Source organism: Rhinolophus ferrumequinum, chromosome 12 (assembly GCF_004115265.2).
Source record: "Rhinolophus ferrumequinum isolate MPI-CBG mRhiFer1 chromosome 12, mRhiFer1_v1.p, whole genome shotgun sequence".
NCBI classification, from domain to species: Eukaryota; Metazoa; Chordata; class Mammalia; order Chiroptera; family Rhinolophidae; genus Rhinolophus; species Rhinolophus ferrumequinum.
Genome location: NC_046295.1, coordinates 50,389,627 through 50,403,631, shown reverse-complemented (window position 1 = coordinate 50,403,631; position 14,005 = coordinate 50,389,627). Strand labels below are relative to the sequence as shown.

Here is a 14,005-nt window from a genome sequence, read left to right as displayed (position 1 = left end):
ATCTAAGCATTAATATACCTCCAGTTCTCTCTACCCAAGATAACAGAGCTAACAGTCTTTGTGACTACAGGTTTGAGATGAATCCACGTCATCAAGACAATCATAAATAAAGTTCCAGAAAAGTACACTGGTATTACTAGCTGGTGTGCTCATCACTTACCCTGATTCAATATGACCCGGCAAGGCTGGCACTGACCCCCATGGCACAGCTCAGCACAGTGGTGCTGACCACAATTCAAAACATTCTCACATGGGTTAGAACAGTGGACTGAGACAGCCTGACCACAGCGAACTGTGTGCCTGTAAAGACAGTAGATGCAAAGATAGCATTAGTCTAATGTTGGACTTCAAGTTCCTGTTTGACAGCTAAACTAACACTGAAGCGCAAGCCCTCCCTCTAAACCAACTAAACCTTTCTCTTGGCCTTGTTCCTCCCCTTTTTCTTGTTCCTCCCCTTTTTCTTTGTTTCCCTTCCTCCAATCCTTATTTTCTCACTCTCCCGTTTTCCACTTTCTTCTTTTTCCTCCTTTGCTTTATTTCCCAGTCTGCTTTTCTCTGTCCCCTATTTTCTGACCTGCGAGGAACTGAAGGCTATTCCTCAGTATTTGTTATATGTGATTTCTTCTCTGAGTTCCCATGAAGCAGCACGCAGGAAGGGAAAGAGCCTGGAGCTCCCATGGTACCTTAGACATGGCAGGAGGGAGGTTGGGAAGGTATCATTATAATGTCCATTCTCAGAATGAGCGCACAATGGCACTCTCCTGGGACTTGGCCCTCTGGCATCTTACGCAGCTACAATACTTAAGAACATACTGTACGTGACTTTGACTCAGGATGGCGAAATCACTCTGGCTTTGTTCTAATAAACATCCTGACTTTGCTGACTTATCAGCTACAGAAGGATACGAGGCCAGGGCTTTTAGACAATTGTCTTCGGGTCTTTTTCCAGGGTAATGGTTTCAAGTTTGGAGTCTACTCTCTCACATGAAGAGTTTTATTCTATTCCCTACTCCTACTTCAGCTACATATTTTGTTTTAAAAAGTCACTGCTATGTACTTAGATGATCAGTTTCCAGTGCTTAGCATCATGGCTAACACCAACCCCTTGAGGAAGGCACTATTATGTCTACTTTATGGTAAGAGAATGAGGCTCAGTGAGACCAAGTAACTCGCCCAGGTCAACAATTAGAGTGGCAGAGCCCAGATCTGACTTGATCTTTCTGACCCCGAGCTCTTGTATGTGACTCTCAGGCCACACTGTTACCCTCGTAAGTTCAGTAAACATTAAACATATATCACTGAAAATCTGCACAATCCGATCTGTCTTACGGCTGAGAAATCATTTCATGGTCTTACATAGCTATCAGTGATCTTTGCACTGATGATGCAGAAGAATTTGTATTGTAATAAAAACAGGGCAGGCTCTGGGATCACTTATTATTTCATTCAACAATATTCACTGAAAACCTCCTAGGTGCCAGATACTGTGTTAGCCGCAGGTACATGGTTCCTGCCTCCTGGACCTAAACAGACCTGGGTTCAGTTCCTGGTTCTTTCACTCAGTAGAGAGGTTAAGAAAAAAGTCCCTGTCACCTTGGGTTTTCACCTGAAATGGGTAATCTCACTATGCATATAACTTCTTAACCACTTATAAGGCTGTAAAATAGGATAGAGGCAGCACAGGAAACACTAGTTTCAGAAAAGTACTACTTACACCTACCTCCTAATCTTTTATTTTAGAAATTCCCATATAAGTTACCAATGTGGAAACTGCGTTTTCCTTAGAGTACAAATCTAACTTTACCTGGTCCGTCCACACTCACACGTTTTAGTCATAAAGGCAGGGCAGGGTGGGCAAGGTCCAGGATGGCAGAGACTACAAAAGAAAAACTTTGATGAATAAATCATATCCATGTATCCAAACGTGAACAAAGCTGCCCCAACTGACTCCATGTGGTGAATATGACAACAAATAAACCTACTATGAAATATTTTAGTATTTGTTTAAACTACTTTGACAACATTATCATCTTAGAATATTTTACCACAAAAGTAAAGCCCAAATCAAAACACTGGTTTTATTTGGGCCTGACAGTCAAAGACGACACTTCCAGATATGGTCTTAGCCCAGTTAGTGCAGTATGCAGGGATGAAAACGGCTTGCCACCAGGTGAACGGCAGGACGGCCAACGGAGTCCTTCACAAGATCAGAACCTGAGCAAAATAACTGAGCTCAAATCTACTAGATTCATGAGAAGTATTGATAGTTTTTCATCAACTAGTGAAATAATTATCAGACGATGGGCTAATGATGGAAATAGTGAAAAAAAGGTTGACATGAGAAGAGGCATACTAGTAACACAGGGAGAGAACAAAGGAGGAAGGGACTCATGGAAAGAACTGGGCTTAGCAATATCCTGTCAGAGGTCAGAATTAGACCTCTGAACAGAATGCTTTTTATAGGAGCTATGATATAAAGAAACCAAAGGAAAAAAACTTAAAAACGGAATTATATGTTTAAACAAATACTGCCCTCTTCAAAGCATACACCCTCGTAAATTACACGCCTGTTCAGAAATACCACTACTTAAAACATTTTGGGAACTTCTATGACAACTTTTTTTGAGGGAAGAGGGTGCTTTCTAAGTGATGGCAAATCACAATCCTTTGGGAATTAAAAGCTAATCAAGTCAAATCTAATTAATCAAGTAGGTATTAGAATTTGGTATAAAAACCACGTGTGCCTATAAAGTCTAGTTGGATTTTTTTTTATATTATTCAGTTCTGATCATTTTTAAATGAGCTGTAAACACTGAAAACAATCCAGAAACAAGTGCCTAGTCTTCTAAGGTGACCCTTTTTGACAGACAGAACCCACAGAAGACGTAAGTTTTAAGCACTTTTCTTTAAAGATGAGTATCATTATTCAATAGTTATATTTCACATATTAGGCCTTAATCTTTTTAGGTGAAACTATTTTCATGGGTGCATTTAAATAACGACTGAGAGATAAACTGTTGGTCAGGAATGGATGACTCCAGGTGATTTCAAATATCCCCGAGGCCTGGACTTAATACAGGTTTTCCTAACCTTTAGAGCAGTGGTTCACAACACTGGCCACATAGTAGAATTACCTGGAAAGCTTTAAAAACTATAGATGCTCAGACCCAACCCCAGAAATTCTGATTTAATTGCTGTAAAGACTGGGCACTGGTGTTTGTAAATGCTCCATAAGTGATTCTAATGTGTAGCCAGTTGAGAGTGACTGCTCTATAGATTTTTATAATCTATGAGAACAACCTAAAATAGAGGTAAAGGGGCCAACTATGGCTTCTGAGTCCTGATAAGTATAAATGAGATAAACTCAAAGCTTTCTTTTGAAAGGAAAGTGCTGTTGGGGTATGGAGTTCAGCAATCTCTAGGGTCCTCACAGGAGTGAAAGGTTCCCAAATCAAGAGCAGAATTTCCAGAGCCATGAAGGAGCAAGTTTTATAGCCTCCTTTCCCTTCAGATATGGTGCTGGTCACCTGGTCTGCATCGCATCTGATATTCTCTGATAGTCATGATGGGGCCCATTTCTGCTGAAGGCTTCGGAAAGACAGTTCACGCAGAGGGTTAATTTCCTATTACTGAATTTACTTAAAACGCCAACTAAGGGAAGGAGTAAATAGCTGAGTCCCCGGGGCTCTGAGGAAGGACCTATGGAAGCAGCCAAAGGAACGGGAGGGTCTGACTCCTCAGAGACAGCGGCCACCCTGTTTATGAGCCCAGGGTGAACACCTCTCCTCCTAATCGTTCCCCAGTTCCACCCCCACAGCTTGATCACAAAACATCCGGTCCCACATTTACCCCTGCTCCGTGCAACAGAAGCACTGAGATACACTCTGATGTCTGTCTTACTCTTAGATTTGGGTAATAAAAGCAAGAATTACCATTTTTTGACCACTTACCATGTGCCAGGCTCTGTACCAAGTCTCGTAAGGGTGGCAATTCATTTCATCATCATAGAACTCTGTAAGTATTGTCACTCATATCATTATTATCTTGCAGGTACAGAAACTGAAGCTCAGAGAAGTTAAGTAACTTACCCAATGTCACATAACTATTAAGTCTTGAACCCAGGAATTAAACCTTTGTCTGAGGTTAAAGCTTACAGAAATTTGTTATTTGTAATTGATAAACTGTTTATTATTATTCATTTCTCTTATTACTCAGAAGCTGATTGGATACATTCTAAAGCTCAACACTTATTGTAGGGAAGGGATTCATATCCTAAAAACACTGCCCAGCAGGACTCTAAACATTGCCTTTCCCAAAACAGAAGTCTGCCCTATACACTCTCTTGGACCTGGATATCACTAGAGGATATTTTGTCTTAGAAGCCAGCAGTGTGACACAGTAAGAGGAGCACTGGCCCCACCATGTCCTAGTATTGTGACCTTGGGCAAGATGATTGGCCTTTCTGAGCCTCATCTGTGAAATGAAGATGATAAATATCTGTACGTCATTGGGCTGTTTTACAGATTCAGTGAGTGAACTCCTCCTGCAGAGTGCCTGGCACAGGATAACTGCTCAATAAATGGTACTATATTGCCTTTCTCCCCATCCTCTTACATGCTAACCAAATATATACACACAAAGCCATGAGCAAAGTGTGTCCACCGAGAATCTCCAGTGGTCTTGGATTCCAACTTACAGATTACAGGAATGTGGGCAGTCCTGGCCAGGCTGTTTCTTTCTACAAACCTCACCACAACTATGAGGAATTTCATTTCTGCTCCATTCAGGATTCTTTACTTTACCTAAAACATAGCAGATCAGAGAGTCAATGGTACAGACTTCAACTGCATCCTAGACTTTAGTGAAATAATGCAATATAGCTAGATAGCATGGAACAGCAAAGTGGTTTTCACTAATTCAACAAACACATTATTACACATCCTAAAATAAAAAGTTGAATGTAATGCTACTCATCAAAAGCTTCACTGAGTAAGATAAATCTTAAATACTGGGTTACTTGGAAAAGATAAAGTCATTTTTGAGAGCATCTGAGGTCTTGCTCCCTGGCACATGTCATCAGTTTGACTCAAATAAACTTTGTAATTTTTTTTAAGTCTATTTTACTTATAAAAATGCCACTTTGATTAATGGATACATTTAATCAAGAAAAAAGATACAAAAGATAAGACCTCTGTAAATGGGCTCTTAAATTGATATGGGAATATCTTCTGTAAGGATCAGAAAGAGGGAATAAGGGAAAAGAGCAATGTGGGGAGCGTGGTGAGAAGCAGTAAGAGATGGAAAAGACGTAAGTAACCTGGATAGTAGGAACTCGCCTATTCTAAAGCTATAAGGTAGGCATAAAAGAGCTGTATTTTTATAATCAATGTCACTGCAAATCTTTAGTAAGCATCTTCCATGAACTTAGCATAGAGGCAAGAGGAGGAAAATTGAGGCACACAACTCCTTGCCCTTGAAGAATTCATCCTCACTTGGACGGTTTACAGCCTCCACGTCAGTCTGTCCCCAGTCCCTGGGCTCTGCTTTTCTCTCTAGCTTGTCTCTTTCAGAAATCTTATTCATGCTGTGAAGTTTAATACACCTAAAGGCCAGTGATCCCCAAATCTTTTTCTGCATTGCTCTGAACCCTCAATTTCAGTCCTATATGTCCAACCGTCTGCTGAACATGTGCTCGCAGTTTCACCGTCACCTCAAACTGCCTACACCTGCGACCAAAGGGGTCTCTAAGACCCCTCCCTCTTCAGTGTTCCCTATTTCTGTCAGCGACACCATTCCTGTCAGTCACACAAACTCAAAAGCTTGAGTTATCCTCCTCTATTCTTTCAATATTCTCCAACAAGAGGTTAAGAACATCAGAAGAGCAGTCAGGACTTGGCGATGGCAGTTGTGGCAGTTGAGAGGAGTAGATGAGACCCGAGTGGGGTGGGAGCAAAAAAAGGGTCTGATGCAGAACCTTGGCAGAAAAAAAAAAAAAACTTTAAAAACCATTTAGAATCAGGGAAAAGAGGGGGAGCCTTTGAAACATGGCTGGGGAAAACCAGGGCACTGTATTGGAGCAAGAAAGCCCAGAGGCAGGGAAGCTTTTCTAGTGCTGTGGAGATGAGTTTTGGCCAGTAGAGGCGTTAGAGCAGGACTTGAGGGGGAGATGAGGTGAGATATATGAGGTAGGGAAATTGACTGCTGCTAGTTAAGTAATGGGAAAGGAGAAATATGAGCAATTAGTTAGAAAAAAAGGAAAAAGGAGAGTTTGCAGAAAGAAACAGGAAGAGCTAGTCTCTCAAGAAGGGCATGGTCAAGTGTAAAGGGCTCTTGTGTTGCCAAAAGGTTAAGAACTTATAAATCAGCTCTGGATTTGGTCAGGCAGGGGTCATTGATGACTTCTGAATATAGTTTCAGTGAGGTAACAAGTTCAGAAGCAAAAATGCAATGGTTCAAGAAGGTAGACATGCTTAAACAAAATTGGAAAAATGAACAACAGATAGTAAAGGTTAGTTGTTAAAAGATAGGCAGGAAGGGCGGGGGGCGGGGGGAGGCGGGGAAAGACATGCAGGAAATAGGCTAGCAGCAGGAATGAGCATCTGGATCACAGAAAGTTTTTTCCTAACACACAGGGGAACTGAGCTATTCAAAAACAGGAAGAAGCATTCCATAAAGAGAGAGAGCACAAGGATTGAGTTAATAATGCGGGTCTATGAAAATCTCTCTCTTTATTACAGACCAATGACTGATTCCTTGGGTTACAATAAAGTACACTTCAACACTACTCTTTACTCATGCTGCTCAAATCTGGAACATCAGAGCTGTTACAGCTATGGGTGAGAAGGAGCCCAGGTCTATACCTGCCTCGGCCATCTGATCAGCTCTGGTCTAAGCTAAGACCAAGGCAGCACTACTGCTCAGAAGTAGCATGAGCCTGATGGGCGTGATGTGAAGGCCCCTCTCCAGAACAGCCTGCCAAGAGCACAAAGACCTGTGACTCTAGCTGCATAATGGATCACATGCACATGTCTTGTAAGCTCCTGTAGCTTTGAAGATTTATTAGTAACTTCTAAAAGATGCCCAGCAGACCACCTCTCTTGGGCTGGGAACTGATGCACGAAGTGGAAGAGACTCCAAGGCACGCAAAAAACTCACCACAGAAACAAGTGTAGGTATTAGGAACGTGTGCAGAAACATTCTGACAGGCAGGGCACCTCCAACCACTCTGGCCATCTGCCAAAAAAAAAAAAAAAAAAAAGAGAGAGAGAGAAAAAAACCAAAATAATTTCCTTTGAAAAGGACATGTAATTTTTAAAAATTTAAACCTACAGGAAGGCATAACATTGAAGCAGTGATAGTAATTTCCATGTTAAGAATATCAGACATTAAAGAAACAAAAATTCACAATACTGAATGCTCGGCTTAAATACTGCATTTAGGCTTATATTTATAAGGACATCAGATACAATGAACCAAGTGGGTATTTTGTTCTTTTTTTAATTGAAATATAAATGACATGTAACATTGTGCGAGTTTAAGGTATACACCATGTTGCTTTGATACACTTATATATTACAATATGATTACCATCTTAGCTTTAGCTAACACCTCCACTACATCACATAATCATCATTTCATTTTGTGGTGATAATGTTCTATTACAATATTTCTAATGCAAAGGTAAACATTATCGGAATCTTGGCTTGAAAAAAAAAATAAAGATATTTGAATACATACAGGAAAACCCAGATATCTTAAATTTCAAGAAGAGCCACAGTTCAAAAACCATATTATTAACATTTGCATTACCCATAAATACTAGTAGCCTTTAGGAAAAGCCCACAAAATACTATGGAGGAGATTTGTTAAAGGCAAAACAACTTCAACATTCCAAGTGTAAATTAAACAATTGCTTTCTATAAATTTTCTAAGGCAAACTATCCAAGAAATGTTTTCTATAGTTGCTACTTGGATAACAGCTGCCATTTTCAGTAGAAGTGACTGATTTTATTGTACCTAAATATACTTTAATATTGTTATGTTCAGCTGATTTAAGATGTACAGTTTAATACTGGTCATCTGAAACATGTGATTGAGACCACCTACTCTCTCAGCAGATAAAATATTCAAGAGGAATTACTAAGTAGCATTTTAAAAGCGGACATATCAAATGGGCAAGAATAACTACTCAGAAAAAGGAAATGACTGACCTGCTTGAGATGCCGGAGACCTTGCCCATTTCTTTATGCAGTTCAAATGAAACACATGGTAACAGCTCTGACAACTCCACACTGGAGCCGTGACGCGAACCAATTCACAACATACCATGCACTCATATTTTTCTGTAGTTAGCTGTTCAACTAGAGAACCTGTTTAAAAAACAAAACAGATAAACTCAAATAGAGAATACCAGTCCTTACTTTAGGCAACCAAGGATCGGCAAGGCATTTGAGAAAAGAACCCAGACACAGAGGCTTAAGGGATGTCTGACTCTGAGTAAGGCGGTTGTTCAGAGTTTGAGCCAAGAAGGGGCAGGAATATGCTGTGGGACAGGCCGAGCGAGTACACATGCAGGTGGGGGGGATTCCCACAGTTGAGGACGCATTGCCAAGACACTGCCCAGGAACCAACCAGAGTAACCAAATGCCCCTCGTCACACAGCTTGAGCATCCACAGGAGCAGCGTGCTACAGGGCCTTGCCTTGCCCTCCTGAATCTGGGACGCTCTGGACCTACCAGACCCATGGATTCAGGCTAAGGAGGGGCTTGTGAATGGTCAGCTGCAAGCAACCTAAGCCTGGACAGGTTCCAACAACCATGGCAGTGAGATGGTTCTAGTAGTTGCCCTGAAAGTCTATAGCTGATTCACTCAACAAAGATATGCTTGGCACCCACCACAAGCCCCATAGTAAGGTTACCAGACTGAAGGAAACAGTCCCTGGTTCCAGAAGCTCACCATCTAGTGAGAGACCAGTGTATGGCATCGTAAGAATCCTCCCCAATTTATTCCTCAACACCTTCACCCATTTCCAGACTTTTTCCCCAAATACTCGTATGATCTTAGCAAAGTCTCTCTATCCTAAGTATAGCCAGGTGCTTTCAGAGACGAGTGTGTATGTATGTATGTATGTATGTATATATATGTGTGTATATATATATGTATATATATATATGATTTTTTGAATATTTTAAAAATAATTTTTAATTTTCAATTATAGTTGACTATTTTTTTTATTTTTTGACTACATACTTTTAGCATTTATCTCACAACATTATTTTGTTTTCATGTTCAAGTAGGTTATAAGAATAAAATAACTAACCTTAAATACACCTAGCCAAGTGCTGTGCTAAAGCACTTTACACATATTATTTAATTCTCTTAACAAGGCTGTAATGTGAGTATCATTTTATAGTTGAAGAAACTGAGACTCAAAGTGGTAAAATCACTTACCCAAGGTCACAAAGCTAGAAATTAAAATGTCAAAATTCAAACTCACTGCTACCGGACTCAAAAGCTCACATTTTAATCCTTCTGTTATATTAGCTCTCCTAAGATTGCTTTGCATTTCCAATTTAATGTCAAAAAAAAAAAAAAATAGAAACACCCTGAGACTATATGCTCTGTAAGGTAGAGACAGGATCTTGTCCGCCTTGCTCACTGTTAATATTTCCAGTTCCTGGTATGTACCAGGTGCTCGATAAATATTTATCAAATGAGTGGATGAAGGAATAAATGAGTCAAGGAAGTTACATTTCAAACAAGACTCCATCTTTGCATCAAACTCAAAGGCAAATCCAGGATAAAAAGGACTGAAATACATCTGTCCACTGGATGTGGCAAATAGAAACCATTCATAACCTTACCAGCAGCTCTCTGAGTTAGGTGGTAATGGTGGCAGAGGACTGAAAAGTGAATCAAAATAGAAAAAAGGAAACAAAGCTGATGACACCGGAATGGGAGGAAAGGAAACACTATTGGTAGGTCACGTAAAGGAAAGTTTTTCTCGTGGAGGGTAGGACAGGATTGGGAAGATCTTCAGGCTGAGAACTTGGAATAGTAAATGTGAAAAGGATGATGAAAGTAAATAAAGGAGATCTCAGAACCAAAGATAAAGGAAGGATGGGCACAGATGCCTTGGAGTTTGCAGAAAGGGAGCAAAAAGTTGAGAAAATTGTACCTGATGATCTCCTCTTTCTCAATGAAATAGGAGGCAAGGAGGTCCGCTGAGATTGAGGGAGATGAATGTTAGGAAGGTTTGAGGAACATGAATGTTAAGCAGGTTTGAATGAGAGTGGAAAACGTTTGGAGTAGTCGTAGATGAAAATGGGAAAGACAGCTGACCAAGGTCAATAAGAGGAAATGGGCAGTGATGAAAGCCAACTGAGATTGGAGACCACTATTCAAAAATATTTATTGAAAACCTACTATGTGTCAGGCACTCTTTAGTCACTAAGGATATACAGCGAACAAAACAGACAATTTTTTGCCTTTATGAAGTCTATTATCTAAAGGGAAACAATAAACAAATAATGAATATATGTAGCATCATCAAATAGTGATAAGAGCTATGGGGAAAAATAAACCAGGAAAGGAGGACAGGGAATCCTGGCAGTGGGGAAAATATAGTTTCAAACAGAGGCATCAGGAAGGCTTCCCTGAGAAGGCAAAAGAATTGCAGCAGCACCAAATCTGCACTATTACATGATATCCCAGAATAGCATTCTGTTACCCAGATCTGGAGGAGGGAAGGTACAATGCATCATCCATCCAGGGATGGGATTCTGCCAAATGGCTTGGCAAAGGCCAATACTTCAAATCCCCTACGATAAGGCCCGCCTAGAGAGGGAACAAAGGTAGGAGGCTGGCAAAACTGGTAGTGGGGGAAGAAACTGAGGGAGGCAGAAGGACAGGAACTCATGGTCAGCAAGTGGAACATAAGACTTTAAGATTTCCGAGATGGGTCCTCCCCAGGGTTATTTTCTTGGTAGTGGATATGGAGGTGGAATGAAAGTGAAGGTCACTGCAGGTGATAAGAGCAAAGAACCTGAGGATGGCACAATGCACATGATCACTAACGTCACCCAGAATAACAGCAGGATTTATGGTAAATCAGTAGTTCTCAAACTTGATCATGCCTTAGAATCACCTGAAGGCTTGTTAAAAGATATGACTGCTGGGCCCCACTCCCATAATTTCTGTTTAGTGAATTTGAGGTGAGGCCCAAGAATATGCTTTTCTAAAAAGTTCCCAGATGTTGCTGATGGCTGCTGCGCTAGGATCACACATTGAGAACCACTGAGGTAGAGAAAAGTTATAGGTTAGATGCATTAATACATGAGGGCTGGGGCTGGGCGACCTGGAGGCTAATAAATGACAGAGATAAGGAAATATGACAGGTGATGTGGCCAAAAGGTGATGTAGCATTAGGTTCAATGGTGCAGGGATTTTGATACAAAGGTGAGAGAATAGTTTAGAAATGACACTGGGGAAGAAGGAGTATGCTCTCCCCATCTTCCAGAAACTAAGTGGGATAAAGGAAAGCACAGGCTCTGAAAGGCGGTAGGAAAGTGGTGAACTGAGAGAAGGCTGTAAGTCAATTAAGAGCAGGAACACAGCAGGAACAGATTAAGGATATAAAGGATTTTGTCACCACAGAATGAGGGATCCAGACAGTCTGGGACAACAGGAGCAGTGCTACGTTCTCCCAGTACAAAATGAGAGCAAGCAAAGACCACTCTCAAATAGCCATGGAGACTTCTATTTGGGCTGATCCTCTCTCTCCATTCCAATCAAGCTTTCATCTCCACCACTCTCCACCAAAACTGCTCTTATCAAGGTCAATAACCTTCACATTGCCAAATACAATAGTCAATACGCAGTTGTCATCTTTCTGGATCTATCAACAGCATTTAGCACATTCCACCTCTCCCTCCTCCTTGAATTCTTTTTTTACTTGGTGTTTAGAACATGTATCACTTCCTACCAGTAGTTCAATTGGTACTCATTCTCCATTTCCTTTGCTGGATCCCCATCTTCCAACCTTGAAACACTGAGGTGTATAGGAGGCTCCATCCTCAAACTTTTCTTCTCCAGCAACACTGAGGTGACCTTCACTAGTCCATTAAACACCATCTCTATACTGACAATTCCCAAATTTAAATCTCTAATCCAGATCTTTTCCCTGAATTTTATATCCAGCTCCCTACTTAACATATCCATTTGCAAATCTAATAGGTAACTCAAATTTAATTAACCAAATTCTTTCCTGAACAAGGGTAGACAAAGCAAAACATGCAAAAACATCTTTTCCAACAAGGAATGGCTAAGAAACCGTCACAGATCAGAGGAGATGATAGACATGATGACTAAATGCAACATGGTATCCTGGATTGGAATCTGGAACAGAAAAAGGACATTAGTGGAAAAACTGGGGAAATCCAAGTAAAATCTGCAGTTCAGTTAATACTGTGGTACCAGCATTAATTTCTCAGTTTTGATAACGGACCAGAGTTAGTTATGTAAGATGTTAACATTAGAGGAAGGTGGGTGAAGGATATTTAGGAATTCTCTGTACTATCTTTGCAACTTTTCTGTAAATCTCAAATTATTCCAAACTAAAAAGTTTTAAAAACAAACAATACCTTTTCCTCTCCCAGGCTTTACCATTTCGGTACATGGCAATTCTGTTCTACATTGCTCAGGCACAAAACCCTGGGTTTCACCCTCCCCTGCTCTCATTCTCTTGCATCCAACATCCAGTCTACCTGCAAATCTTGTCAGTTGGCCCTTCCAAATACATTAAAATTCTAACCAATTCTTACCTCTCCCACCACGACTGCCCGAGTCCAAGTCTCCGTGATCCACTACCTGAACTACTCCAACGGCCGCTCACCTTGTCCCTTGCTTCCTATTCTCCACACAGCAAGCTGAACGATCGTTTTAGAATGTTGAGTGAGGGAAATCATACCATCCCTTTTCTCAAAACCTTCAAGCTGCTTCTCATTTTCTTTCTCAGAACCAAATCTAAGGGCCTCCCATGCTCTAGCCCCCGTGATTTCCCTGACCTCCTCTCCCAAGCCCCTCTTCATTGCTCACAATGCTGCCCTCCCACCCCAGCCTACACCTACTTCACTCCCTGCCTGGAATGCTCGTCTCCAGAGCGCCACATAGTGTGCTTCTGCACTTCTGGTCTCTGCTGAAATGTCTCCTCATCAAAGAGACCAACCTATCCAAACTAGCACCTCTGTTACTCTGTCCTCAATCTGCTTTAGATGCTTTTAGCCCTTATCACCACCAGATAGAGTAAATACTTAAGAGCTTTCTGCCTTGTCTTCCGACCAGAATGCAAATCCATCAGTGCTGTATTCCTAGTACCCACAACCGTGCTTGACACATAGTATTTCCTCAGTAAATATGAATAAAGTGTTTTCATGAATATGTGGGGATGTGAAACCAAGAGAGATTTGTTAGGCAAAGATGGCGTCCAAGATTCCCACCCCTTTGTGTGCATGTCCTATATAATCTCCTCCCCGAGTGTGGGTGGGCCTGATCTAATCAGGTGAGCCCTTTTTAAAAAGTCTAGTGATCAGAGACAGAAGTCAGAGATTTGAAGAATCTGTAGCAGATGCTTTCCAGTAGGCCTTGAAGAAGCAAACTACCATGTTGTAGAGAGGGCCATACGGTAGGGAATTGCAGGTGGCCTCTAGAAGCTGCGAGTGATCCCCAGCCAATAGCCAGCAAGAAAATGGGGATCTCAGTCCTACACCCATTAAAAAACTGAATCCTACCAACAACCAGTAAGTATGAATGAGGATGCCTCAGATGAGATTGCATCCCTGACCAAATTTCAGTCCTGTGAGAGTCTGAGTGGAGAACTCAGCTAATTCACATCCAAATTCCTGACCCGGATTCACAGAAACTCTGACATAATTTGTGTTATCCTAAGCCACTGCATTTGGGGTAATTCATTATGAAGCAATAGGAAACCAGCCTTAAGAATTCAAAA

At 41.1% G+C, this 14,005-nt stretch overlaps 1 protein-coding gene across 2 annotated transcripts in view; it reads right to left on the bottom strand.

Moving 5' to 3' along the window:
- Nucleotides 1-14,005, bottom strand: part of NFX1 (nuclear transcription factor, X-box binding 1) — a 67,449-nt gene that overhangs the window by 47,366 nt on the left and 6,078 nt on the right. For both annotated transcript variants that reach the window (XM_033124140.1, XM_033124142.1), the window contains exons 3-7: nucleotides 8,211-8,369; nucleotides 7,156-7,233; nucleotides 4,697-4,802; nucleotides 1,805-1,876; nucleotides 161-300 (exon numbers count right to left, since the gene is read on the bottom strand). In XM_033124140.1, coding sequence (XP_032980031.1) covers nucleotides 161-300; nucleotides 1,805-1,876; nucleotides 4,697-4,802; nucleotides 7,156-7,233; nucleotides 8,211-8,369 — 555 coding nt within the window. The remainder of the gene's footprint in view (nucleotides 1-160; nucleotides 301-1,804; nucleotides 1,877-4,696; nucleotides 4,803-7,155; nucleotides 7,234-8,210; nucleotides 8,370-14,005) is intronic.